Genomic DNA, 26206 nt, shown 5'->3' with positions numbered 1-26206 from the left:
GGGGGTCTTTTCCAGTTGCTGTATTCAATTTTGGGTTCCCTTTATACAAGTTCATCAAACTTCGACAGAGGCAAGGTAAAAGAAGACAAAAACAGTGAGCTACATCTAAGAGAAGCTACTGAGAGACAGAAAGTACTTATTAAATACTTAAATCTATATCCATCCTGAGAGAAACTGTTAGCCACTGAAATTTTTATCATGACAGTCCTTCATGCCTGAAATTTTAATGTGCAAAGCAGTGCTGGACTTCAAATCTTCTCTTGCTTGAAGAAGTAATTGGAAAGAACAGACCGAGACCTCCCCTCTGGAGCAGGAGGTACCCGTTTAATCTGATTTAGACACTGGGGACAGGAATGCAGGGGCTGGGAGAGCTCAGCTCCCTCTGCCAGCTCGGGCACATGGACAGGCCCTGCTCTGCAGCCAGTGCAGACTGCACAGGCCCTCCAGAACATTCTTTCCATGTAATAATTCAGTGCAGGAATGAAGCGGGGCCAAACCTGATGTTGAATGTTACAGCTGTGTGTGATGTCTGTAACCAGATGGGTGCTTTACCTGTAACGGGCAATGCAAAGATGGACTTTCCCAGAATATCTCTGCTTTGAGGTATTGGAATTCTGATCATTATCCATCTGTGGGGGAGGGAGAAAAAAGATAATGTGATTACAAATAAAGAAGAATGAACAGTCTTCCTGACAGGTGATATGAATCAGTGAACACACAATATCAAGGAAAAAAAATAAATTCTAACATGGAGCACTACTGGTTAATTTTACTTAGAAGGGCAGAATCCACTGTCTAAGCACTTAAAACAAATGCTGAGTTTAGAACTGGTGCAAGTGTCAACCTCCAAACACCTGGAAACCACGAGTACCACACAAAACAAACCCCTTGCCAATCCATCCAACCCAACCCAATCCACAGCATCAGCATCTCTTGAATGCCATCCTTTCCACTGACTGAAGGAAATAACATATTTTACTCTGAATTTCACATCACATTTAATTCAATCCTGCAAAGCCACACGTTTATTCTATTACAAATCTGGTCTACAAAACCTGGAGATTTAATGGTGGTGTTGAATCAACACAGACTCTGCCTATTCTAGCTCTGCACGAGGTCTCTCACTGGTAAAACAGCAATTTCAGCTGTGCTTTGAGCTAGTAGAGGTTTTAAAGTGAGGGATGAACTTCCCTGCACTCATTGTACAGGCTGCTGTGAGCCATTTCAGAAAAAATTACCAACTTTTTGCCTGAGCTTGAGGAAACTTTAATTAAGGTAGAAATGCTGGCTTAACAGTGGGATCAAATAAAATAAACTGTCCAAAAACTGAGCAAAATTTTACAGCCTAGACAGAGTGAACACTGAACTGCAGCTGCCAGGTCTACACCAGTCCCTGCCAGGAGCACACCAGGAAAACTCTCAGTGAAGTCCCTTTTCCTCTGAATTGACTCCTGAGGGTGGCTTAGCCCAGCACACACTGCTCTGCCAGAGTATCCCTGATTGATTGGCTGATTGATTTCAGACTACCCCGCGTTGTGTTTCATTTTTTAGATTTTATTCATACACCCTCCTTTGGGTCTGGGTGTCTCTAAAGAGGCATGGAGCTGAATTTCTGTGAGCTTGCATAATGTGAGAGTGTATCACATAATTACACTCTAGAAGGCACAAAACGCACAGTTCTGCAAAAGAGGGCTTGACATCCTCAGTGAGAGATAACTCAAAAATAATAGAAAAGGGGAATTAAATCTGACATTTGCCTCTCCTGTTCCTTGCTGTTAGTTCTGCTTCCCTAAGTCTCCTTGCTAAGCTGCTTTTTCTGTGGCCTCTTCAAAGAGCAGTGAATGTTTCCACTTTTCAATAATGCTGCTACACAAATATACACAAATATTTCCTCTGGATAATCCTCAGATATGCCCATGGAATTCCCACTATACAAGAATCCAGTATTTTGTGGAATGCCCTCAAACTTGTAATCCATTTAGAAACATTTTGATTCCATCGATTTTCACATTTTCATATCAATTAATATAACATAGATAGAAAATATGCACACGCTTGCAATTTATCCACTCCTGTAAAGATTAGGAAGGGGATTTCCTGAAATGAGGGGTAAAATCTGAAGATCATTTCCTCATGGCTATCTATCTGCCCACATAAACCAGGGTATTTAATAGAAAATAATACCCTTCTGCAGAGTTTCCAAGATTTGTTCTACACAGTTTTTATATTTAATATTTGTCCTAACTATTAAAAATCAACTTGTTATGGCACCTTTGAACAATTCTTCTGAGCTTCCCATTGGATTTCTACTGGAATTCCACCAAAAAGCAGAAAAGCTTCCCAAGGAAGGAGGAACAGAACCCTTCAAAAGCATGACTGACTACAAAATGTGGAGCTGAATTACTTTAGTGACAGCATCCTGCGATTTCACTCCCATTTTCCAGGCTCAGAATCCCCTGGGAGAGGCTGGTGGTGCCTGCCCTGCTGCAGGGAAGGTCACACAGCACAGCAGCCAGGCAGAGAGCGAGTCCTGCAGAATGACCCCAGCGTTTTCTGTGCCAGGGCAGGCACGGAGCTCCTGCTGCTGTGCCCAGCCTGCAGCAGTCCCCTCCTGGAACACAGCTCTGCCTGCCCCAGCCCTGCCCCAGAGCAGAAATGCTGCTGTGCCCCTCACCCAGACACGCTCTGCGTGCATCACTGGCACCTTCAGAGAAGCTGGAGCTCCTCACACAGCTGGTTTTCATCCCGTGTAACTGGGACATCAGCTGCAGCTCCTTTGAAAATGTCACTTAAATTCCCACTGATCATGTTCCCAAGTCGCCTCAGAAAATGAGAACATCCATGTCTTGACTTCTTAAAAGCAGGTGGATCAACCTGCAACTGCCTGCTGGAGCAGAGGAGCCTCAGCCCCAAATCACTTTTTCAGTAAAAAATTCAAAAGGACTCACGTCTGAATCAAATCTGCATCTTGGGGTACCAGATCTTGACTTGGACAGGAATGTGGGTTTGACAGACAGTTGTTCTGGTTTGTCTCCAGATATCTGAAGGGGTCGGATAAACTCTGAGATCACACAGCGACTTCCAGAAGGGCTTTCATGACCTGGCAGTGAACAGAGCACACACGAGGATCAGGAATGGCTCCCAAGCAGAAACACTGCCAGGGCACAGCAGAAGGTTCCTTTCCTCTCCTGTCAGAAGTCATTCAAGAAGAAGGCTGTGGTGGGTAGGCTGCAGAGCTCAGCCTGCCAGCTCCCAGACTTTGGTAAATTGCTCAAGTCAACAACATGTAACAAAACATTACAGAAGTTACAGGCAGAAAGTGAAGGCATTTTCATTCAAAGAACTCAAGGTAAAGTTTCCCCCAGTGAAAAGAAGCCACCTTTGTCCTGAGCCCCTGGGTGTGTCTGGGGAAGCTGAGACACGCTGTGTAACACACCTGCCACTGCAGAGCTGCTGCTGGAGCCTGCATTTCTTCTGGGGACTCTGTCATAATCTGGAAATCAGAAGCAAGTCATACATTTGTGTTCCAAAAAAGAGACTGGAATGCTAATGATGCAGTTGGCAGGATATTCATTTTGCAATGAAGCTGTTTGACTTTTGGCAGGCAGGAAGTGCCAGCAGCACCTGCCTTGTATTTCCAAGGAGTTCCTCACTGACACCAGCACTAAACCACATTAATTTGATCCCAGGGCCATCCCTCCAGTTTCTAAAACATGAAAACTCAGACTGTGCAAAAGGAAAAATCTCCAAAACTCCTTCTGGAGTATTTTTACTGTGCTTTTTAAAAAGAGTTTAGAAGAAAGGAAAAGAGAGATCACGCTGCACATTGAGTAGGCTCACGAGAGGCTGAACGCTGTCCTCCCCTCCTGGCTCAGGTGAAAACCAGAGGTGAGACAAGAACAACGTGGACCAGGCTGCAAGAGAGACTAACAAAGCTGAGTGAAAGCCACGTGTACATTTTGCCTTTACTGTTGGCTTGGTCCCCAAAGCAGGAATTGTGAATGCTGGATTTTACCTGCAGCAGAGCAGGAGCTGCAGCGGAGCACAGCGAGCTGCTGCTGACATGTTCAGATGTGCAGAGTGCATTCTGCCTCTCATCAACATAATGAGCCTGTGCTCTAATTTTTCAGCCCCTGAATATGTGTAGGTTCAGCATTTCCTCTCCTGTTCTGCCAGAAGTCTGGTCACCAACGTTTTGCTACTGAATTTCAAGATTCCTAGTCCAGGTCACCAGGAATTATCAGAGGAACCTCTTTGTTCTCACTGCACAGGAGAAAAAGCTCCAAGAATACCATCAGAGGGTTTTCTGGTATGCTCATTAGTCCAATATGATTAATTTTCTCTGCATCACTGTAATTTACAGCAGGCCAGCTTCAGCACATTGACAGCAGGGAAATATACAACTCACCACACAAAAGATTAATTACAACCAGCCTCACTTAGAGCAATCCCCAGGCTGGGAAAGGGCACATTTTTTATTCTTGGAACCTTTCTCACATCTGTAACAGAGAAGTTCTCCCCGTTCAGGAACCTTTAGCCAATTTAGCTCCTTCTGTTTGCTGTTAATGTGTTTGCCATCTCAGCCTGCCAGTGCCAAGCTATAAATAATTGGGCCAACTGTGATTATTCATTCAAAGGAAGCCTCTGGTTGGGCTCAGACCTCCTGCATTCTCCAGGCTTTGTTTTCACAGCACTGGCAGTAGGTACAGAATGTGGAGGAAGGTTCTGGGGCAATGCAGCCCTTGCTCTGCACCCACACAGGACAATACCAGCACAGGAACACACGTTCTCAGGAACTCCAGGAATATCAAGATGCTGGAAGATATGGGCCTGTCTTATGTTTTTCACTTGGAAAATCAGGTACATAAAATTTACCCTGAGTCCTTAACACACAGGAGAGAAAGGTGTGTGGTGGCTGTGAGTGCAGGAAGGGCCCGGGCTCATCCCTGGCCCCAGACAATCACACCCCTGCTCTGAAGAGCCTGCTGTGCTCCACATCGTTATTGCCCAAGGGCTGATTTCAATAATTAGTGCTGCTAACTCCACGCACACCCCTCCCTGCCCAGCAGAGGCCCTGAATATCCAACAGCAAGAGGGAAGAACAGATCTTTGTGCCAGAAATGTGCCCCATCAAACAACTTCAGCAGTGAGCTCCTGTGGATTCTGCAGAGGAGCCTTTTGAAAAGGCTATGAGACAAATATTCTGTGTAAACTCAGGTGGTTCTATCTATACAAAGCCACACTGGACTGAAAAATAAACACAAGCATCATCCAGTAATGCCTCTGCAAAACAAAAAAACCAAACCAAAACTGAGATTCAGAGTGCAGGATGCACATTCCTCCTGAGTATCTGGGACCTCCTGATCCCTCCTGCAGAGGATTTCTGCTCCTGCAGGTGGGAACACAGGAGTACAGAAAAAAAAAAAAAAGGCTGCATTCAAAAACTGGCCTAAGTTTGCCTCCAAAAAAGCAACTGATTAAACCTGGCTCTCTCATTCACCCAAGGCAATTACACTGAGGGCCCTGGGCTTGAGCAGCAGAATGAGGGGAATCAGATCTGCAGACTGGTTTAAAGCTTGTTAACTGGAAACCTACAGAAATGAAAACAAACAACAACAACAACAACAACAACAAAAAACCAAAACCAAACCAAAACAAAAAAACCAAAACAGTAAAACACCTTTCCTTTTATATTTCCCCTCTGGAAAAAAACAGAGTTAAAAAGAAAATATACAAGAGGTAAGCTCATAAGAACACACAGCAGCATCTAGAAATGTCTTTTTCTTTTCCATTAAATACCAGAGAAGAATCCTATAAAGCCACAGGAATTTTGTCTATGAAGTCTTTTTAAATCTATATATGCTTTATATGGCCTTTATTTTCCTGACTGACAACTATTTGTTGATGAAGTCTGAAGAGCACCCTATCAAGGAAAAGCAAGAGCACCAGATCTAATTGAAATGTTTCAAGAGAATTAAATCTGTCCATACTTGCATTACAATTAGACTCTCCATTTTATTTATTGCAATTGCTGATTCCATATGGACTACCTAAATCATCTAGAAGGACCATTTAAATGAGCCTCTTAACTGATGGATAACAAATCTTAAGGCTTCTACATCTGATTGTGACATTATTGTAGGTTTAAAGTGAACTTTTTATGCTGTAATCCACCCTGGCTAGGTTTATTTCCTCTCCTGATACATTCAAACATCACCAATTAAGGCAAAGCAGCTGGCCATAAACTGATCTCATTTCCATCATTTGCTCTGCTTTGAAAGCCATTCCTGTGTTCCCTCTCATGTTCTTTCTTCCTCACACATAATAAAAATAATTACACTTCTGGTTTGAAGAACTTGCTGTACTCCACCATCATTCTAGAGAGGGGGCTGATTTCAGTAATTAGAAATCCTGCCCACTGGCTCAAACACGACTTTATTGTCATCCCTGCATTCACACTGAGGATCAGTGTTGTCCAAGCACTTCTGATGTTTACACACAAGTGCTGCAGGCCCTGAATTCCAAGTCCCACAAAAATCAATAGGTTTTGAGAAAAGGCTCAGAGAGGATGGCCCTTAAATGCCCTGGGTGCAGACCTGGCTGTGGCTGCTGTGGTTTTACTCAAGGGTTACTGGGGAGATTTCTGTTTGGCACGTTTTGAAGTTTTTAAAAAGGTTTTTCCATTAGCATAAGAATCAGTATAAATTAGCTTGGAGAGTTTGACTGGGTACCTAAAAGATGCTCAGCTGATTTTCATTTTTCATTAAATCAATTGCAGTGATACAGGCTGGACCATCTCTTCTGCCTAAAGGACAGACCAATACTTAATTACCTTTCCTTTTAAATCAATTGTTGCTTTGAGAATCCAGTCCTGAGAGACACAAGGAGCTGTTGCCGTTGGTATTTAGGAAATTTCTACTAAATCCTTGTGTCAGGAAATGCCCTGGGGATTCTGCATTAGTGCCTTTAGCATCCCCTGAGGGCAGAGCTGCAGCACAGAGGGCATGGCCAGCAGCCCCAGCCCTGCTCAGGAAGCCCAGGCACACAGATATTGGGGAAGGTGAAACAGGAAAGCCTTATAAATATGATTGCCTGGCAAAAGATTTTGAGAATATGGAAACTATGAGCGAGATTGAAATGAAAGCAAAGTCTGAGATGCCAAGCCTTGGTTACTGAACAACTGGAAAACAATGGCATGGCTGGCTGAAGGTATCCCCCTTTGATTAAACAACACCCTCTGCTTGCAGACAGCTCCAAGGGTCAGAGCAGACCCTGCCAGCTTGGCAGAAGGGGTCCAAAGAGAAGTTTTTAGGGTTTAAAATGTACCACAGTATGGTAATGTCACGATTCTTCTAGGCTGTAGGTAATTGCTGTAGGATTTGCATCTTGTACTAGATTGGTTAGTGAAAATTAGAACATTCAGCACAGAAGATTTATGGTATTGTAATGGGAACTTCCCTCTCTTGCTCGTTGGGGTCTCTCTGGCTCTTTCAGGTCCCTCTTTGGGGTCTCTCTCTCAGACTTGCTCCGAGCTGTGGCTGGCAGCCCCAAGCAGGGCCCTGCACCCTTTGCAATAAACACAAGTTCCAAGCCCTGGCTGCAGAGATCTCTGTCAAACTCTGCCCTACCCACCGTCACTGCCACGCACAGATCCGAGCCAGGGCTGCAGGGACACGGGGACACAGGGATGTCACCTCGGCTGCCCCTGCCCCGGCGTCACCCCCAGCTCAGCACCCTCCTCTGCCAGTAACTGCTCGTCTGCAGCAGCAGGGAAATCACTTCTGATCTGCTGCCCCCTGGGCATCAGCGCTTCTCTGCTGGCTCAGGAAAAAAAGGGCAAGACCATTTAACTTCTCCTGTTCCATTTTAACCTATTTCCAAACGACTCTGGGGGAATTTGTAAGTAATGAGAGTGACCTGACAACTGTTTCTTTGCAGGACAATTGAAGTGATCCAGCCTGGGTGATGCTGATCACACTCCTCACATGGGATAACACACAGTGTAACACGGGATTCACATGGGATAACACACAATGTAGCACGGGATTCACATGGGATAACACACAATCTAACACGGGATTCACATGGGATAACACACAATGTAACACGGGATTCACATGGGATAACACACAATGTAACACGGGATTCACATGGGATAACACACAATCTAACACGGGATTCACATAGGATAACACACAATGTAACACGGGATTCACATGGGATAACACACAATGTAACACGGGATTCACATGGGATAACACACAATCTAACACGGGATTCACATGGGATAACACACAATGTAGCAGGGGATTCACATGGGATAACACACAATGTAACACGGGATTCACATGGGATAACACACAATGTAGCACGGGATTCACATGGGATAACACACAATGTAGCACGGGATTCACATGGGATAACACACAATCTAACACGGGATTCACATGGGATAACACACAATCTAACACGGGATTCACATGGGATAACACACAACAATGTAACACGGGATTCACATGGGATAACACACAATGTAACACGGGATTCACATGGGATAACACACAATGTAGCACGGGATTCACATGGGATAACACACAATCTAACACGGGATTCACATGGGATAACACACAATGTAACACGGGATTCACATGGGATAACACACAATGTAGCAGGGGATTCACATGGGATAACACACAATGTAACACGGGATTCACATGGGATAACACACAATGTAGCACGGGATTCACATGGGATAACACACAATGTAGCACGGGATTCACATGGGATAACACACAATCTAACACGGGATTCACATGGGATAACACACAATCTAACACGGGATTCACATGGGATAACACACAACAATGTAACACGGGATTCACATGGGATAACACACAATGTAACACGGGATTCACATGGGATAACACACAATGTAGCACGGGATTCACATGGGATAACACACAATCTAACACGGGATTCACATGGGATAACACACAATGTAACACGGGATTCACATGGGATAACACACAATGTAACACGGGATTCACATGGGATAACACACAATGTAGCACGGGATTCACATGGGATAACACACAATGTAGCACGGGATTCACATGGGATAACACACAATGTAACACGGGATTCACATGGGATAACACACAATCTAACACGGGATTCACATGGGATAACACACAATCTAACACGGGATTCACATGGAATAACACACAACAATGTAACACGGGATTCACATGGGATAACACACAATGTAACACGGGATTCACATGGGATAACACACAATGTAGCACGGGATTCACATGGGATAACACACAATGTAACACGGGATTCACATGGAATAACACAATCTAGCATGGGATTCACATGGGATAACACACAATCTAACACGGGATTCACATGGAATAACACAATCTAGCATGGGATTCACATGGAATAACATAATTTAACTTGTGATTCACATGGAATAACACACAATATAAAGTGTGATTCACGTGGAGTAACACAATCAAACGTGTGATTCACATGGAATAACACACAATCCAGCGTGTGATTGACATGGAAGCTGTTTGTAAGTGTCCTCAGGTAACCTCTTGCCTCGAGCTTTGTCATTTTCCTATGAATAATGGGTCGTTTACAAAGCTCAGCACTTGGAGAGCCGTTGCCTCTGGCAACAGGAGATGACCTGGTGAAAGTTCAGCACGGATCTTGGATAAACACACACTGTTGACTGTAAATGTAAGAACATCAATACAGATATAATTTTTTAAATTACTTTATGTTCTCCATTTCTCCTGAGACTATTTTTTGCTTTTTGAAAAGTTTTACTTTCAAACTTTCATGGAGAAGTGCATAATTTCTGTTGCACAAAAGAAACTGAGCCCAAGCCATTTTGCTGTCTCTCAAAATACTCCATTCAGTTTCCCCATTTTCTACCCAGCTCTGTTTAAATGGATTTTTTATGTAATGGCCCATGCAGTGTGTGGGGTCTCTGTGCTTCCTTTCCTCATTAACTCCTCCAACAAGAGAGCAGACCTGGGACAGGGGAGGGTTTCCAACAAAGCCTGGACATGCAGACAGGTGCATTTTTACATGAAGAATTTTAACTCTGAACTCTTCTTATCACTACACTCAATAACAGTTAGAGAGAATTTTGCTCACAGTGACGCCTGGAGAACTCCCTGGAACAGAGGCTGGACAGAGTTAAAGGAATAAAGCAGGGATTTACTAAAAGGCCTTCAAAGGATGCACCTTGGGCAGTGCAAGAGCCCAGCCATGGCTACATCCAAAGTGGATGGCATGTCATGAGTTTTCACACTTTTATAAGTTTTGGTCCATTTCTATATATTATATATTTTTTTTGGTCCATTTCAATATATTATTGTGGTTAATTGTCCAATCCCAGCTCCAGGTTGTGCAGTCCCACCCTCCCAGGTTGCTCTCCTCCATCCCCTGCTGTTTGCACTTTTTGGGCTGAAGCTGTCACAGTGTCCTTGGTTCTGGGGCTGGAAAAGGATTGTTCAGTGTGCCTGAGCTGTGAGGAGAGCTGCTGGCACTTTGTATGGAGCTCAGAAATACACACTAACACAGTACAGAGTCTGGAAAAGATGAGAGCTCAAACTGAAGGCACCAACAGCAGCGCCCAGATGAAACTGGAGGGGGCTCAGAGGAGGGACAGGGATGCTCTGCAGGGCGAAGGTGACCCCAGACAGACCCAGGGCTCCGCGCTCCCTCTGCCCATCACGGGCTGGCAGCGGGCAGCAGCCCTGCCGCTCCTTACCTTTGCCTATGGAGGTGGCTATCCCGTTCATCAGCTGGGCCAGGGATTTCCCGGGGGGCCCGGGGAGCCCCGGGGCTGCCAGGGAGGTGCCGCTCAGGAGGTCGATCTTGCCCGCCTGCTGCCGGAACCGCTCCAGCTCCCGCGACAGCAGGTTAAACTGCTCGCTCTGCGTCCGGCATTTCTCCTCCAGCTCCCGCACCTTGGCCTGCAGGACAGCACGGCATGAGACACGGCAGCTGGCCGGCTCCTGGGGCCAGGGAGCCAGGGCAGACACGGCACTTGGGATGGGCAGACTCGGCATTTGGGATGGGGAGCCCCCGGCCCCCTCCGAACCTCCCCCGCGCTCGGAACGCGACCCGCGGGCAGCCCTGCCCCACCGAGGGGATTCCTGCTTTCCCCACCGCCTTCCCCAGGGGAAATCCCTCATCCTGTACTCTGGCAGCGCTAAAGGAATCCCTGCCCAGAACACCTGCAGGGAGACCCTGCAGGGCCGTGGCTCCTTCGCACACCTGGACGTGGGTTCTGGGTGCTTTTCCAGCCTCTCTGGAAGGCAGGTGCTTCTCTGAGGTTTGCCCATCTTCTGCTATTAAGTTGAAGCCTCCTAAACTGCTACGTTAACAGCTGTGTATTAAAACCCCACAAGAACAAGGAAATCCCCAGTGACTCCTGCAGGACTTGGGCCCAGCCACTGGCTGAACTGCCCTAAGAACAATGCTGCTCACCATAAAGCCAAAGCACACCGAGGTGCTCCAGGCACCAGCCAAGAGGGGCTCTTGTTAGCCTGGAGAAGTACCAAAACATTGCAGTTTTGTTTGGATGCTGAGGCGTGAGGCTTTAACAAAACAGAACCTAAAAGGGAAGCTTGTGTTGTGAACGTGCCCACACGGGATGAATGATGAATTAATGATGAGCTGCTGGTGTGATGGGGGGATGTCAGACACGAGCCCTGGCTGCCAGCAGAGACAAAGGGCACGGGGAGCTCTGGGCTTTCTCAGCTTTGACTCCAAACACATAAAGAGTAGTGAAGACACTTCAGCATGAAACCCCCTTTTATACAAATCTGCACATTCACTGGACCAGCTAAATTAAAGCTATAATAATGTATCCCAGGCTGGTGCTTTATGGTGAGCAAACATCACCTTCCTTCATTAAAAACCCCTCTTGTGCTTAGGTGAGCAGCTGTACTAACAAAGGAAGTCTGGATAGCAAATAAATTTGTTCAACTGAACTAAGAGCTTTGGGTTTTTTAAAGGAAAAAACATTCCCTGTTCGTGCAAGAAAAACTGTACATTTTATATATCAAGAAAACAACACCTATTACATACCACCTATAAAAAGATCCTAGCTGAAGGAAAATGCTTACAGAACCCAGAAGAACCCAAAAATCCAAATACAATATACAAGGTGGCACTGTTTGCTCCTTTTCTTGTAACAAATACTTTTTTTAAGTTATAGTGAATTTTAAAGATATCATTTCCTTCCATTCACAGCACACAAATTAATTTGTTTCTGCCAAAGAAGTCTCAGGGCATCCATCTGATTGATTATGGAAGGAAGAACAGCAAGAATCAGACATCGTGGGAGTTTTACACAAACATGAAATGCTCGGGTTTTTTGTCTTTCATTTTTTGCTGTGGTTTTGAGCAAATGAACTGTCAGACTTTGCTACTTGTTAATTTGCTGCATGAAAATGGCATCTATGCAGTTCCAAAAGGACATTAAGCAAACAAAGAAGAAAACTGGGTTATTTGGTTCCCACTTTCCAATGGAAAGCTTAAGGATGAGCCATTCAACTCTCTAATAATATTACTGACCTTTCCACAGGCACTTGTGGAAACTCTAGCACAAAATAAAAAATAAAAGCATCACAATCCAGACCTCAACAGGAAGCTAAGGCTGCCTTTAAAGTATTTTTGGAAAAGCATTATTTAATAACTTAGACATTATTTGTATTGCAGTAAATGCCTTGTCTTCTGAGCATGCAGAGATTTCAAGTTCTCTCATGACAGTAGGAAGTCTGGAAGAAAAAAGCCTTTACTGCTGTATTTTTAGTGGGGGTGTGAGTTAGAAGTGAGCACGAAGCTGGCACTTTATAAAGAAAATTTGCCTTAAGGGCCACGATGGAGCCACCAGGAGGCATCCCCATGCTCATCCCTGCTCCTTGACTCCTGGCATGGGCTTTGCTGTCAGCCAGCCAGCCTCACCTCACTGCAGAAAATCCACAAATTTGGGTCTGACCCTGCAGAGCAAGACAGGCTCACAGGCTCAGAATTGTGGATTTTTACCCTTTGCTGTGGTCCCTGCCATTTGATTTGTGCTCACAGGCTCAGAATTGTGAATTTTTACCCTTTGCTGTGGTCCCTGCCATTTGATCTGTGCTCACAGGCTCAGAATTGTGGATTTCCCCCCGTGCCATGGTCCCTGCCATTTGATCTGTGCTCACAGGCTCAGAATTGTGGATTTTTACCCTTTGCTGTGGTCCCTGCCGTTTGATCTGTGCTCACAGGCTCAGAATTGTGGATTTCCCCCCGTGCCATGGTCCCTGCCGTTGAGCCTGTCCTGAGCAGGCTGGCACAGGGGTGTCCCAGGTCTCCCTGGAGCTGGAGCTGTGCTCAGGGGCTGGAGATGAGACATTTGTGCTCAGAGCAGACTGAATGCCTGCTGCTGGCACTGCCCAGCTCCTCACACAGCCCCGGGCACTGCTGCTGAAATTCAAGTGGCTCCAGGGATGGGAAGTGAAGCAGAGCCCACCCATCACAGACAGAGACTGCACACAGGACAGGTGAGGGGAGGAGCAGCTTTCCAGGTGGGCAGGTCTGAATTCAGAGCAGTAATGAGCACCTTCTGCTGTGCAGGTGTCATCTCACAGCCCCACTGCTTACAGAGCAGCCTCAGGTGTAAATATCACATCAAACAGCCTCTGCATTAGCAAAGGAACAGTCTGAATTCAGACAAAATCCACAGTCAGAAAGTTACAGCCTCGAGGAAACCACCAAACCATTCCTACTGGGCATGCTCGTGAGGAAGTGACTCTGGAAACCAGGATCCAAGCTCTGTTAAACCACGCCAGGATTCATTTCTTGTAGAAGAAGTTTCCTGATTTGGATGCTTTGGTATTAGGCCAATGAATGCAAAGCATGCTTGCATAGCAATGGTTCTAGCACGCATCCCATGCAGGGGGAGGCAGGGCTCTGGGACTCCTTTCCAAGGGAGAAGTGCAGGATTCAGGACAGGGAAAGGAGAATTTATGCCCTAAAATACCTGCATGCTGTCCAAGGTGTTCTGGGTGAAGTGCAAAGCAACAAATCCCAAACAAGACACAGTAAACAAAGAGATGTGAAATAAACAAAGAAATAAAAACAGTTTTGAATCATTTTTTTACATTTCACAGCAGTCTCTTAGAACAGCTACACGTGTAAAAACATGCATCAACACAAACAACACTATAGAAATCAACACTGCTGCTGATCTGAAACTGCAAAAGGCACGCTAAATAAAATGCTAAAAAAATAAATGTGCTTGTGGCAATAAGAAGCAAAAGCTTTGGAAATCTCTGCGAATCAGAGGTTGCAGACAAATCAGCTAAATAAGAATTGTGCTCAGCTTGAGGGGGGTAAATAATCTCCTCCTTGCCTTGTTTCTGTTTTCCTGTGTCATACACTTTCCACCAGGCATTAAATAATAACTTCAGCTTAGAGTCTGGAAGCTAAAACAAACTTAATATATATGATGCTAATGAAAGCCTATGAGTAAAAAACTCTGGGAACATCAACTTTTATAGGTAATAATAAACAAATGCCTTAATTTATTTCTTTTTAAAGTTGATCAATGCACCAGGAAAAATCCACCTTTCACCGAGGCATGGCCAGCAAGTACCTATAGAAATACTGTGGGAAGGTAAAAAGACTGGAAATTACCTTTAGATAAAAGCAGATTTCTAAATGAAGTATTGACAGTGCACTTGCTATTAGCTATCATATTTTTGCACGTTCTTTAGGATATATACTTTAACACTTAAAAAACCATTTAATGCCTTTTCCTCAGGCAGAAAAATGAAAAATGAAGTGTTCTGTTTCCAGCACGCCCTTTGACGGTTTTTGAATTCTTTCCTTAGGTCTACAGTTTCTGCTTCTTTGACACGTTGCTTTATGTTTAGACAGTATTTAATTAGACAGTATTTAATTAGGAACCCTAAGGTAACTGATTGGTATTTGCTGCTGTATTTCCAGCCTAATAAATCAAAATTCTCATCATTAATCACTCCCTTTAATAGTATTTTACAAAAAATGGTACCAAAAGAGAAACATACATCACTTCCAACAGCTCAGCTTAATGCTCTCCTAACTGAATTATAAATCTTAAAGGATGCAATTGTATCAGAAGAGGAAAAAAAAAAAACCATTTGCCTACATATTCCTTGCAATGCCCACAAGTGGTGATACTGCAAATGATCCTGTTCAGAAGGGACCTGAATTAGCCGAGGGAACCCAGAGGATCTTACCTCTAGCAACTGAACTGCTCCTTCATGTTCCTTCTTAGCTTCAACCTGAGCCTTGTTTTTGTGGAAAAAGGAAAAAGGGAAAAAGAGGGAAAAGGAGGAAGGAGGCAAATGAATTAGTCATGCCACATACAGTCTGCTCCAAGCACACAAACCCAGAGTTCCCATCCAGCAGGGGTGGCTGTGCCAGCTCTGCTCCAGCACTCCCAGCCCAGAATAAATGTTTATTTTGGGAGGCTGGACCTCAGCGAGGCTTCAGAGCAGGGCTGCTGTGCTGGACCAGCACGAGCACGCTCACCACGCTGCAGCAGCAACTCCAGCCCTCCCTGGAGCCCTCCAAACTCCAGCTGAAGTGCAGTTTGTTGTGTACATTGCAGGGCTGGTGGTGCAGGAGCCTCCCAGAGCAGCTGGGAGAAAGCAGCGCAAAAATTAAGCTCATTCTTTTAATGAAGCAACAGGATCTACCACCAAAGTAAACAGCTCACAAAAAAAGGCAACCACAAGACTGGCTGTTTAAAGAGGAGAGCAACATTTTAGGTCCAATCAGCTGAGTTAAAGACAAAAGAGATAATAAATAAGGGCAGTGAAGTGTCTTTTATTCACTTTTATTCATTATTTACCAAATTTTGGTTGGGAAAAGTCTAAACCTTAAAACCAAATAAATAGCACTCAGTAACTTTGAGTTACCTTCATTTTATTTCTATTTACATTTTCACTGTCTCCTTCATTGAAGCTGGCCCAAGATAAGCAGAAACTTTGTTAACCACAGTTCATTCTGCACATTCCTCACCAGAGAAAAGTCATAAACCCTCCTGTTTAGTGGAGGACAACACCCCACAGACTGTCTAATTTCATGTGCCAGACAGTCCCAGCATGGGCACGGATGCAGCTCTGTTTAACTCCATGGCTCAGGGCTGCCCTAATCCTTCACTGGGACCTGGGTCAGGCCATAAAGTCACCATCAAAACCAGGGACCCAAACCCACAGACCCAAACCCACAGACCCAAACCCACAGACCAAAACCACAGACCAGAACCACAAACCAAAACCACAGCCCCAAATCCACTGACGCAAACCCACAGACTAAAAATCACAGCCCAAAAACACAGACCCAAAACCACAGCCCCAAACCCACAGACCCAGACCAACCCCAAACCCACAGCCCCAAGCCCACAGCCCCAAACCCACAGACTCAAACCCACAGACTCAAATCCACAGACTCAAACCCACAGCCCCAAGCCCACAGCCTCAAACCCACAGACTCAAACCCACAGAGTCAAATCCACAAACCCAAACCCACAACCCCAGACCCACAGCCCCAAACCCACAGCCCCTTGCCCTGCCCTGCCCTGCCCGGGCATGGCAGAGCCCCCAGCCCTGCAGTAGCCCAGCCCCAGCCCTGCAGTAGCCCAGCCCCAGCCCTGCAGTAGCCCAGCCCCAGCCCTGCAGTAGCCCAGCCCCGTCCCTGCAGTAGCCCAGCCCCAGCCCTGCAGTAGCCCAGCCCTGTCCCTGCAGTAGCCCAGCCCCGTCCCTGCAGTAGCCCAGCCCCAGCCCTGCAGTAGCCCAGCCCCATCCCTGCAGTAGCCCAGCCCAGCCCTGCAGTAGCCCAGCCCTGTCCCTGCAGTAGCCCAGCCCCAGCCCTGCAGTAGCCCAGCCCCGTCCCTGCAGTAGCCCAGCCCCAGCCCTGCAGTAGCCCAGCCCCAGCCCTGCAGTAGCCCAGCCCCGTCCCTGCAGTAGCCCAGCCCCAGCCCTGCAGTAGCCCAGCCCCGTCCCTGCAGTAGCCCAGCCCTGTCCCTGCAGTAGCCCAGCCCCGTCCCTGCAGTAGCCCAGTCCCAGCCCTGCAGTAGCCCATCCCTGCAGTAGCCCAGCCCCATCCCTGCAGTAGCCCAGCCCCAGCCCTGCAGTAGCCCAGCCCTGTCCCTGCAGTAGCCCAGCCCCAGCCCTGCAGTAGCCCAGCCCCATCCCTGCAGTAGCCCAGCCCCAGCCCTGCAGTAGCCCAGCCCCGTCCCTGCAGTAGCCCAGCCCTGTCCCTGCAGTAGCCCAGCCCCAGCCCTGCAGTAGCCCAGCCCCGTCCCTGCAGTAGCCCAGCCCCAGCCCTGCAGTAGCCCAGCCCCGTCCCTGCAGTAGCCCAGCCCCGTCCCTGCAGTAGCCCAGCCCCAGCCCTGCAGTAGCCCAGCCCCAGCCCTGCAGTAGCCCAGCCCCGTCCCTGCAGTAGCCCAGCCCCAGCCCTGCAGTAGCCCAGCCCCGTCCCTGCAGTAGCCCAGCCCCAGCCCTGCAGTAGCCCAGCCCTGTCCCTGCAGTAGCCCAGCCCCGTCCCTGCAGTAGCCCAGCCCCAGCCCTGCAGTAGCCCAGCCCCATCCCTGCAGTAGCCCAGCCCAGCCCTGCAGTAGCCCAGCCCTGTCCCTGCAGTAGCCCAGCCCCAGCCCTGCAGTAGCCCAGCCCAGCCCTGCAGTAGCCCAGCCCTGTCCCTGCAGTAGCCCAGCCCCAGCCCTGCAGTAGCCCAGCCCCGTCCCTGCAGTAGCCCAGCCCCAGCCCTGCAGTAGCCCAGCCCCAGCCCTGCAGTAGCCCAGCCCCGTCCCTGCAGTAGCCCAGCCCTGTCCCTGCAGTAGCCCAGCCCCAGCCCTGCAGTAGCCCAGCCCCGTCCCTGCAGTAGCCCAGCCCCAGCCCTGCAGTAGCCCAGCCCCAGCCCTGCAGTAGCCCAGCCCTGTCCCTGCAGTAGCCCAGCAGTAGCCCGGGCTGAGCGGGCACAGCCAACACGTGCCAGCAGCTAACAGAGCCCAGAGCCATCCAGCAGGACACGTTTAAGAAACCCCCCCAGAGCTCTGGTGAACGATGGCAGAACCTGCATCAACAGCTATCTCTGCTGAACATCAAACTGCCTTGTACTCAGGTTATCTCAGAGAAAAAGGCTGAGTCCCCATCAGCACAGAACCTCGATGGAATATTGTGGTCTTCCTTCTAGGCTGAGAAATCTGATCAGTCTGTGCATGTATTAAAAAGAGAATGAACTTTTAAAAAGAGTATTAAAAAGAGAATGAGCTCTCATTTCCATTCAGAACGTGACAGCACAGGCAAGGGGCTGTAGCAGGGACTGGCTCTGCTCTGAAGTGCCCGGTTTGGTGGTTCACCAGCCCTTTGCAAGGGACCAGGGTGTGCTGTGAATGCCATCCTGTCACTGCCCAGACTTCCTACCTCCCTTTGGAAATACTTCTTCAAGTAAAGACATCTCCAGTAAAAAAAACAAAAGGGAAGAAAGAATTTAACACACACGTACTGGGTCCATTGGGAGGCCAGCTCTGGATGAAATGTGAGCCAGCAGCTCCTGTTAAAGCTGGCAGTGATGTGTTATAGCTCCTTAGATAGCAGAATTATTTAAAATATTTATCTGCTGAGCTTGTTGCACTGGGTGGAACACCAAATCCAACCTGGGCTGTGCCCAGTGCCTGTCACTGCAGCTCAGCACAGGGGCTGCAGAAAGAGGAGCACACAGATTTGCCTCCTGCTGCCAGCCCAAAGGAGGATTTATTAGAAGAATGTTACAAAAATTAGCAAGAAATGCTGTATTTCTTTGATTTACTTTGATTTCTTTCCTTTGCCAGGAAATTTAAGCCCAAAATTTATGAGGCAGTTCTAATAATAACAGCTGAATATAACTAGAAATGGCATTTTGCAACGTGCCTAAGTACACTTACTGAGAAAGACTAAAAGAAAATTAACTGGAAGATTTCATTTGGTCAACTACAGCGTTCTATTTCAAGCAACTATATTAGATACATCTTTTATTCTGCTGAGAAGGTCCCTCCATGCCAATTCTCTACCAAATTATCATTAGCAGCATTATTCCTGTGTTTTAATCTAGTCCAGCAATTGGAAAAATCAACATTAGCCCTGAGACAATTGCAGCTTGAAGTGACTTTGGCAAAACTGAAACTCAGCATCATGGTTTTTGTATTATAATGAATACTGAGAAATTGCAGTGTGAAAAAAAAAAGGCTTGAAGTGATTTGTGAATTAGAGAATGACCTTGGAAGTGAGGTGTTTAAGCAACTGTTCAGTTTCTGTGGTGGGCTGGTGCTGGTTGGACACCAAAGCCTTGCCACACAGACGTGACCCATTCTTGAAAAGGAAGATCAACTGTGATGTGTCAGTACCCTGACAAGACTTTCTTTTTCCTGATTTACTGGAGGAAGGTAGCAAGAATTGCATGTCTGGAAGAGGAGGCCAAAGAAATCCTACCAAGCATGGACGTGTCAGCGAGAACGTTAACAGCACGCTGGAGATGGTAGAGACCTCGGATTCGGAGTGTCAAGAAACTGAGATTGGATTCCTTTGTGACACTGAAGAAATGCACAAGTATTACCAAGCCAAACAGGGAGGGAAGCAGTGGAAATGCAAAGGAAATCCATGAGACCGTGCCACTCCTATCCCTGCTGGGAGCAGGAGAGCTGGGGCACAGCGGGTCAGGTTCCAGGAGCATTTATCAGCCCTGCAGCACAGGCAGCAGCGCCTGCTCCAGTGCAACCTCCAGGGCAGGGACCAGCAGAGAGCTGGCTGGGAACTCCTTCAGTCCAGGGCATCCCACCAAGTTCCTTTGTCCCTGCAGCCCGTGGTCCCACCTGCCTGTCCCTATCCTGTCCCTGTCCCTGTCCTGTCCCTGTCCCTGCCCTGTCCCTGTCCCTGTCCCTGTCCCTGCCCTGTCCCTGCCCTGTCCCTGTCCCTGTCCCTGTCCCTATCCTGTCCCTGTCCCTGTCCCTGTCCCTGCCCTGTCCCTGTCCCTGTCCCTGTCCCAGTCCCTGCCCTGTCCCTGTCTGTCCCTGTCCCAGTCCCTGCCCTGTCCCTGTCTGTCCCTGTCCTGTCCCTGTCCCTGCCCTGTCCCCATCCCCACACACCTTCTGCAGCAGCTCGATCTCCTGCTGTTTGGCGTTGAGGACAGCCAAGGCTTGCTCATGCTCCAGCTCCAGCTGTTGCCGCCGCTCCGCAGCCTCTCGCATGTGCTGTGCAGGGAGAAAGAGAAAGAGAAAGGAGAAAGGAGAAAGGAGAAAGGAGAAAGGAGAATGGAGAAAGGAGAAAGGAGAAAGGAGAAAGGAGAAAGGAGAAAGGAGAAAGGAGAAAGGAGAAAGGAGAAAGGAGAGCTGTCAGGCACTGGGACAATCCAGCTGCAGCCACACGAGCCACCACAGCCAGGGATGCTCTGTTCCCCCCAGAGGAACTTGCCTGGCATCCCTGCAAGGCAGGAGGGAAACCTGGTGAGGTTTGAGTTTGGTCAGGGCTTCAGCCAAAGGTAACTCAGGTACTTGGACATCAGCCCCTGCCAGGACCCAGGCTGTCACCCTGCCAGGACCCAGGCTGTCACCCTGCCAGGACCCTGACTGTCACCCTGCCAGGACCCAGGCTGTCACCCTGCCAGGACCCAGGCTGTCACCCTGCCAGGGTGCACAGGTGAGCAGGAGCCATTTCACCCAGCAGGCACACGTTCTTGGGAGCATTTTGCTGACAAACCAAAGCCTGGATAAAAAAACCTTGCCAATTCCCCAGGTGCCCCTTTACGTGGGATGTGCTGCTGTGATTTGTTTTGCAAATGCTGACCCAAAAGAAACAGCTTACCTTTGCTGATCTCTGCCTGTTATCTACAGAAAATGAGGCAGAACAGAACCAACACAGGTGGGTTTGGACCAAAGGGACTACACAGAACTCACAGACAGCTTCTGAAGTGTGTTTGATGCTAATGACTCCAAGCAATATGAGAAAGGTTCCTGGGAAGAGCACAAGCTGCACAGTGGCAAGACACCCTTTGCAGATAGAAATCTTTTTCATTACAGGTTAATATTACTCCCCAGCATCACTGTAACTTTCAAACACCCTCATAATAAATGGGAGTTAAGAAAGATCTCTTTCTAGATTCTGATCTCTTCCCTGGTGAACGTAGTATTAAAGATTTTTATTTTCCAAATTACATACTGTTCCCATAATAGTCTCAGAGCAGAGGCACAATGCCTTATCTGCAGCATGGAGTTATTACACACAAACCTGCTAGAAACCAGCACTTGGGAAAACAAATGCATGGAGAAAATGGACAAGAACAGCCCAAAACATCTCTTCTTGTCTACAAGAGAGAAATTAATCAAGCACATTTCTAACCTGTAATGAGCAGTCATTACCTGCTGCACATTACCCACAGCACAGAGGGACAGCCAGGGATTTATTCACTTTTTGTTTGATTATAAACAACATTTCCCACTTTGTAAGTTTTCACCCTCAGGCTTGTTTTCTAGGGGTTTTGGGAGGGTTTGATGTCTGCCTGTAGATATTTCTGCACTGCGTGCTGTACAAAAGTTCATGGGGAATGTCTGTTCTTAGAATTTTATAATGACCAAGAAGAATGGCTCTGATTCTCATCTCACCTGAATGAACATCACCCATTTTACCACCCAGTCTTCCTCATGATTTAAATTATCAGGGAAAAAACCTCTCATTTCACTCTGTCAAGATCTAGGATCAGATCTGGTACAGCATATTTTGACACTGTTGAGCTCTTGCTATTTTACACAAGCTACTACAGAGTATTTCTAGCTTTGAACTTCCTAATGTGTAAAAAAAGAGAGGAAAAGGGAACAAATCATGTTTTCCACAAGAACTGATGCAATTATTGTCAACCTCAGGATCTTTTTCGGTGCACGGATTTTGCTTTTCCCTTCCTCTCAGTTCTTTATGACAAAACTATTAAACAACGGATTTTCAGAATCTATTAAATCTGCACTTCCCTCTTGCACCCTTTCCAGAGCTCCTAATAACGCTGTTCCAGCACCAGAAGGGAAACCCACAACTAAAAGAGCATGGAAAAAATACAGCAGGGACTCCCCACCTCAGGGCAGTTGTCAGAGAATGCTCTGTGCTCCAAAGAGAGTGTGCAGAACTCGCCCTGGCTCAGAGGGGCAGAGGCACGAGTCCTGCTGTGCAGCAGAGAAGGAACAGGGCACGTCCTGCATTTATCAGCTTTCTTCCAGACTCTGGAGAGAGCGCTGTGGGTGCAAGCTGCTGCTGGAAGAGCACCTAAGAGCCTGCAGCAGAGGCTCTCTTTGCCCTGAGTGGGTCTGGCAGCCCGGCCCAGCCTGGCTGCAGCTGCAGGAGGAGCCCCATCCCTGCCAGGGCAGGGACAGCACAGCCCCAGAGGAGCAGGGCTGGGGCCAGGACAGAGGCACAGGGCCCCAGAGCCCAGCCCTGGGTGCAGGGCAGAGCTCACAGCAGGGCTGCAGCAGGGCCAGGTCAGTCCCTGCAGGGCTCTCATCACAGCCCTGCAGCTGTGCTGGCAGCTGGGTGAGCAGCAGCACGGAGTGAAGGAGCTGCCTGCACACGTCAGGAAATCAGAGCCCTCCACAGCACAGGCACTGCCAGCGCTTGCAGAACCAGCCAGTTCAGCACTTCTCCATCTTCCCTTTTGTGCTTTGCTGATAGAGCCCGAATCTCTCAAAAGACAAACGGAACTGCTTTGCAGACAGGGAAACCAGGCTAAATATTTCTCAAAACTTTTCTGCAGTGGCTGGAAAGCTGCAAGCCATTTTTCCAAACTACTGACTTGCCGAGCATATGAGGACACACACGAAATACACCACGAGCTGCATCTGTTGGGCATGGCTTAGTGCTAGAAAGGAGCTGTAGGGCCTCAAGGTGCTCTGCCAGCTCACAAGGGCTCTGCTCAGGGGAGAAAAGCTCTGAACATGAAAAGCCAGGATCTCTGTGTGCACCAGAAAATGTTGGTTTCAGCGAAGGAAAATTTTTGAAGTTCTTAAGCAGAACAGTGAGAGGTGCAGAATGTAAAGGCCACAGTAATATTCTGCAGCCAGTTGGAGTGGCAGACACAGTTCTCTGAAGTCAAATATCTGGGCAGTTTGTTCCTGCTCTCATCCTCTCTTTCTCATTTTGACTTAAATAACTGTACAGTGCAAGGTACACACAAGTGCCTATAAAGTGCCAGATAAAGGTCTCTGAGTGCCTCTGTGCTGGTTTGAGACCCCTGTCAGTGCCTGGTGCTCTCATTCCACAGCCCTGATCTGAGCTGAGAGGGGCATTCAGTGCCCAGGTTTGCAGTGCACCCCTGGCCGAGCATCAGGAAGGGCTGGACTGATGGGATTTGGGATGTATACACACCTTTAGGACCTGCTCTAAGTTCTCCAGCTTGGCTTGGAGCTGGTGTTCTCCCCTCACAGCCAAATCTCGTTCTTTGGTCACTCTGAGAAGGGTTTCTCGAAGATGGTCATAGTCTGGTTTTACCTAGGAAAAATATAACAAACAATTGTTTGGGTTATTGCCCCAACTGCAGTGAACGCAGGCAAAAGCACACCCGACACAAATCCCTCTGCATGTCAAAGTGAAGGGAGGAAAAGGTTCAGGGGGAACAGGGAAGAAGCACAGAAGCTCAGAAGGGAATGCAGACTGAGGACGCTGTGCCTGTCTCATACACACAGAGCTTTCTCTCAGCAGGGACTGCAGTCTGGCAACCAAAGTGGAGCTACACACAAGTCATGTAAATTTAAACAAATACACTCTATCATGCACAGAATGAATGACAATCCAAACATTTCTAAATTCTCTGCATCTCAGGGGCCTCAGAGATGGGTGTGCTATACAAAGAGGCAGACATCTAACAAATATATATTTATTTATGTAACAAAACTCAAATTTGCATTTCTTCTGGACTTCTTTAAGTGTAAACTGACTTCAGAATAAACTCAAATACACATGAACAGCCTGTGTTAACACTTGAAATCAGTGTACCTGCAATTCAAAAATCAGTATTCTTCTGCAATAAACCCCTTGCTCTCCCTTAAACATTTCTATACAGGAGATATTTAAAGGATCAGATACTCATAACATAAGATTTGTTTTATGATTTAATTCATTTGGTCCTATGTTAACCAGTTCAGTAGGATCAAGTCTTTTTTATACAGAATTTTGTGAATCATCAGTGGCAGTGACTGCTTCATAAACAGACACAGAAAACAAGAAAATACATTGCATTACTTTACACTGCCACAGAAAAGTCCTTTCTTTAAATCAGATCAGCTGAAAATTTGATTTCTTAGCCCTGATCACTCTATGAGCTTGAGATCTGTATTGCTGCATGACAGGATTATTACAGCTTGGATCATACCAGAAACTCCATCTTTTACATGAAGAAAAAATCAAGCAGGAATAAACACCTGGGTAAAAACCCCAATATTATTTTCACATACGTTGCCACTTTCCTGCAGAGTGTGCAGCAGGTGAGGAGGCAATAACATTTCTGGTGAGCAGCACCTGATTTCCCTGCAGCACTGGCAGGGTCCAGCCCGGGCTCAGCTCTCACTGGGCTGGCTCCACCCGAGGCACTGCCAAGTTCCTTCCCCCTTCCCAGTTTAATGACTGGGGCTTTTTGTTTGTGTTTGGTTGGTTTTGGTTTTGTTTGGTTGGTTTTAGGTTTGTTTTTTGGTTTTTTTTTGTTTGCCATTTTCTAATGCAATGTTTTGGAAGCTGATTCAGCCTCTTTATTTGCCTTCGGGCTGCAGTTTGTTAACTTGCAAATTTTGCCATGGACCAAACAATCTAAATGGTCGCAGCCAGCCCTTGCACTCAGCCCTGCAGAAGGGCTCTTTGGAGTGCAGTGGACTAGAAAAAAAGAGAGGAAAAGGGAACAAAACATGTTTTCCACAAGAACTGATGCAATTATTGTCAACCTCAGGATTTTTTTGTGTGCACAGATTTTGCTTTTCCCTTCCTCTCAGTTCTTTATGACAAAGAAAACTATTAAACAATGGATTTTCAGAATCTATTAACTCTTGCATCCTTCATATTGCATTGCACTGCTCAGACCAGTCAGTGGATATTGCTGAGGAATAACGGGGTGGGAAAAGGAAACAGTGAGGCATCAGGATCAGTGCTGCAATCCTCTCCTTGTCTGGGATTCTCAGCTCATTTCCTTGGGATTAATGAAGTACAATATTTTGAACAAGTTCCAAGAAGAGGTTAATTTTGTCAGACTTTAGATTTCCCTGTCTCCAAAACAACTCATCCCAGCTGACCACCTCTGGAAAGAAGTTTTTCTAAAACTCACTAGCTGTCATATTCTGAATATTTTTGGGAGCAGGGTTCCCTTCTGCTCTGAACTTCTCCCTGCTGGCAGGGAAGGGGCTCTCGGAACAAACAGCTCTTGCCAGGCTGCTGATGGAATTTTGGAAAGAGGTGGATTAGAGACAGGTAGAACTGCAGGTATTTCACATCTCAGGATCTTTCATTTAGGATCCCATTGTGCCTTTGGTCAAAGCTCAGGAACACACCAGTGATGTGTCTGATAATTCCTCTACTTTCTCTTCTGGCACATCAGCTTTTGAACAAGGTTTTGATTTTCAGTACTGGAAAGAACAGAACCAAATCTACCAAACTCCTTCTGATAATTACTCTTGTTACTTCCAGAAACACTGATATATTTTAATATTTCTGCAGGATATTCTCAGCAGGACTTCCTCCTCTGGAGATCTTGCATTACATGGAGTGCTGTGATACCCACACTTATGTAACCCAGATGGCATCATATAGCTTGATGAGAGTATCATTTCCTTTTTCTCTTTTAGACAACATTTGTTCCTAAATGTGACTTCAATGCTCCCTCCAAGCAGGCTGCTTAAGAGCATATGGGATATACATGAACTTGAATTACTCATGGAGCATATCAAAACATCAATGTTCCCAGTGGCAAAAGCAGCTGACCTAAATCGAGTGCATCAGAAACAGCCCTGACTTCATGACACACACAGGAACATTTTGATCTGTGATGCTGCTCTGCAAAACTCGTCAACCAATTTGTTTTGCATGCTGTATCTTCACACTCACTAACTGTGCCCTCCTTTGAGTAGTCTGAGGGCCAGGGTTCTGTGAAGGGCCCT

The 26206-nt window shown here is 47.0% G+C and overlaps 1 protein-coding gene across 6 annotated transcripts in view; it reads right to left on the bottom strand.

The window, feature by feature from the left end:
* The window catches only part of RIMBP2 (RIMS binding protein 2), a 110131-nt gene that overhangs the window by 23015 nt on the left and 60910 nt on the right, over nucleotides 1-26206 (bottom strand). For all 6 annotated transcript variants that reach the window (XM_053959376.1, XM_053959375.1, XM_053959377.1 and 3 more), the window contains exons 3-8: nucleotides 23436-23558; nucleotides 20180-20284; nucleotides 15294-15344; nucleotides 10793-10997; nucleotides 2949-3100; nucleotides 553-629 (exon numbers count right to left, since the gene is read on the bottom strand). In XM_053959376.1, the coding sequence (XP_053815351.1) occupies nucleotides 553-629; nucleotides 2949-3100; nucleotides 10793-10997; nucleotides 15294-15344; nucleotides 20180-20281 (587 nt within the window). In that variant the 5' untranslated portion in view covers nucleotides 20282-20284; nucleotides 23436-23558. The remainder of the gene's footprint in view (nucleotides 1-552; nucleotides 630-2948; nucleotides 3101-10792; nucleotides 10998-15293; nucleotides 15345-20179; nucleotides 20285-23435; nucleotides 23559-26206) is intronic.

The sequence above is a fragment of the Vidua chalybeata genome, chromosome 18 (assembly GCF_026979565.1).
Source record: "Vidua chalybeata isolate OUT-0048 chromosome 18, bVidCha1 merged haplotype, whole genome shotgun sequence".
In the NCBI taxonomy this organism is placed as follows: Eukaryota; Metazoa; Chordata; class Aves; order Passeriformes; family Viduidae; genus Vidua; species Vidua chalybeata.
The sequence above is the reverse complement of the archived record's forward strand: the minus strand, read 5'-3'. Positions and strand labels throughout refer to the sequence as shown.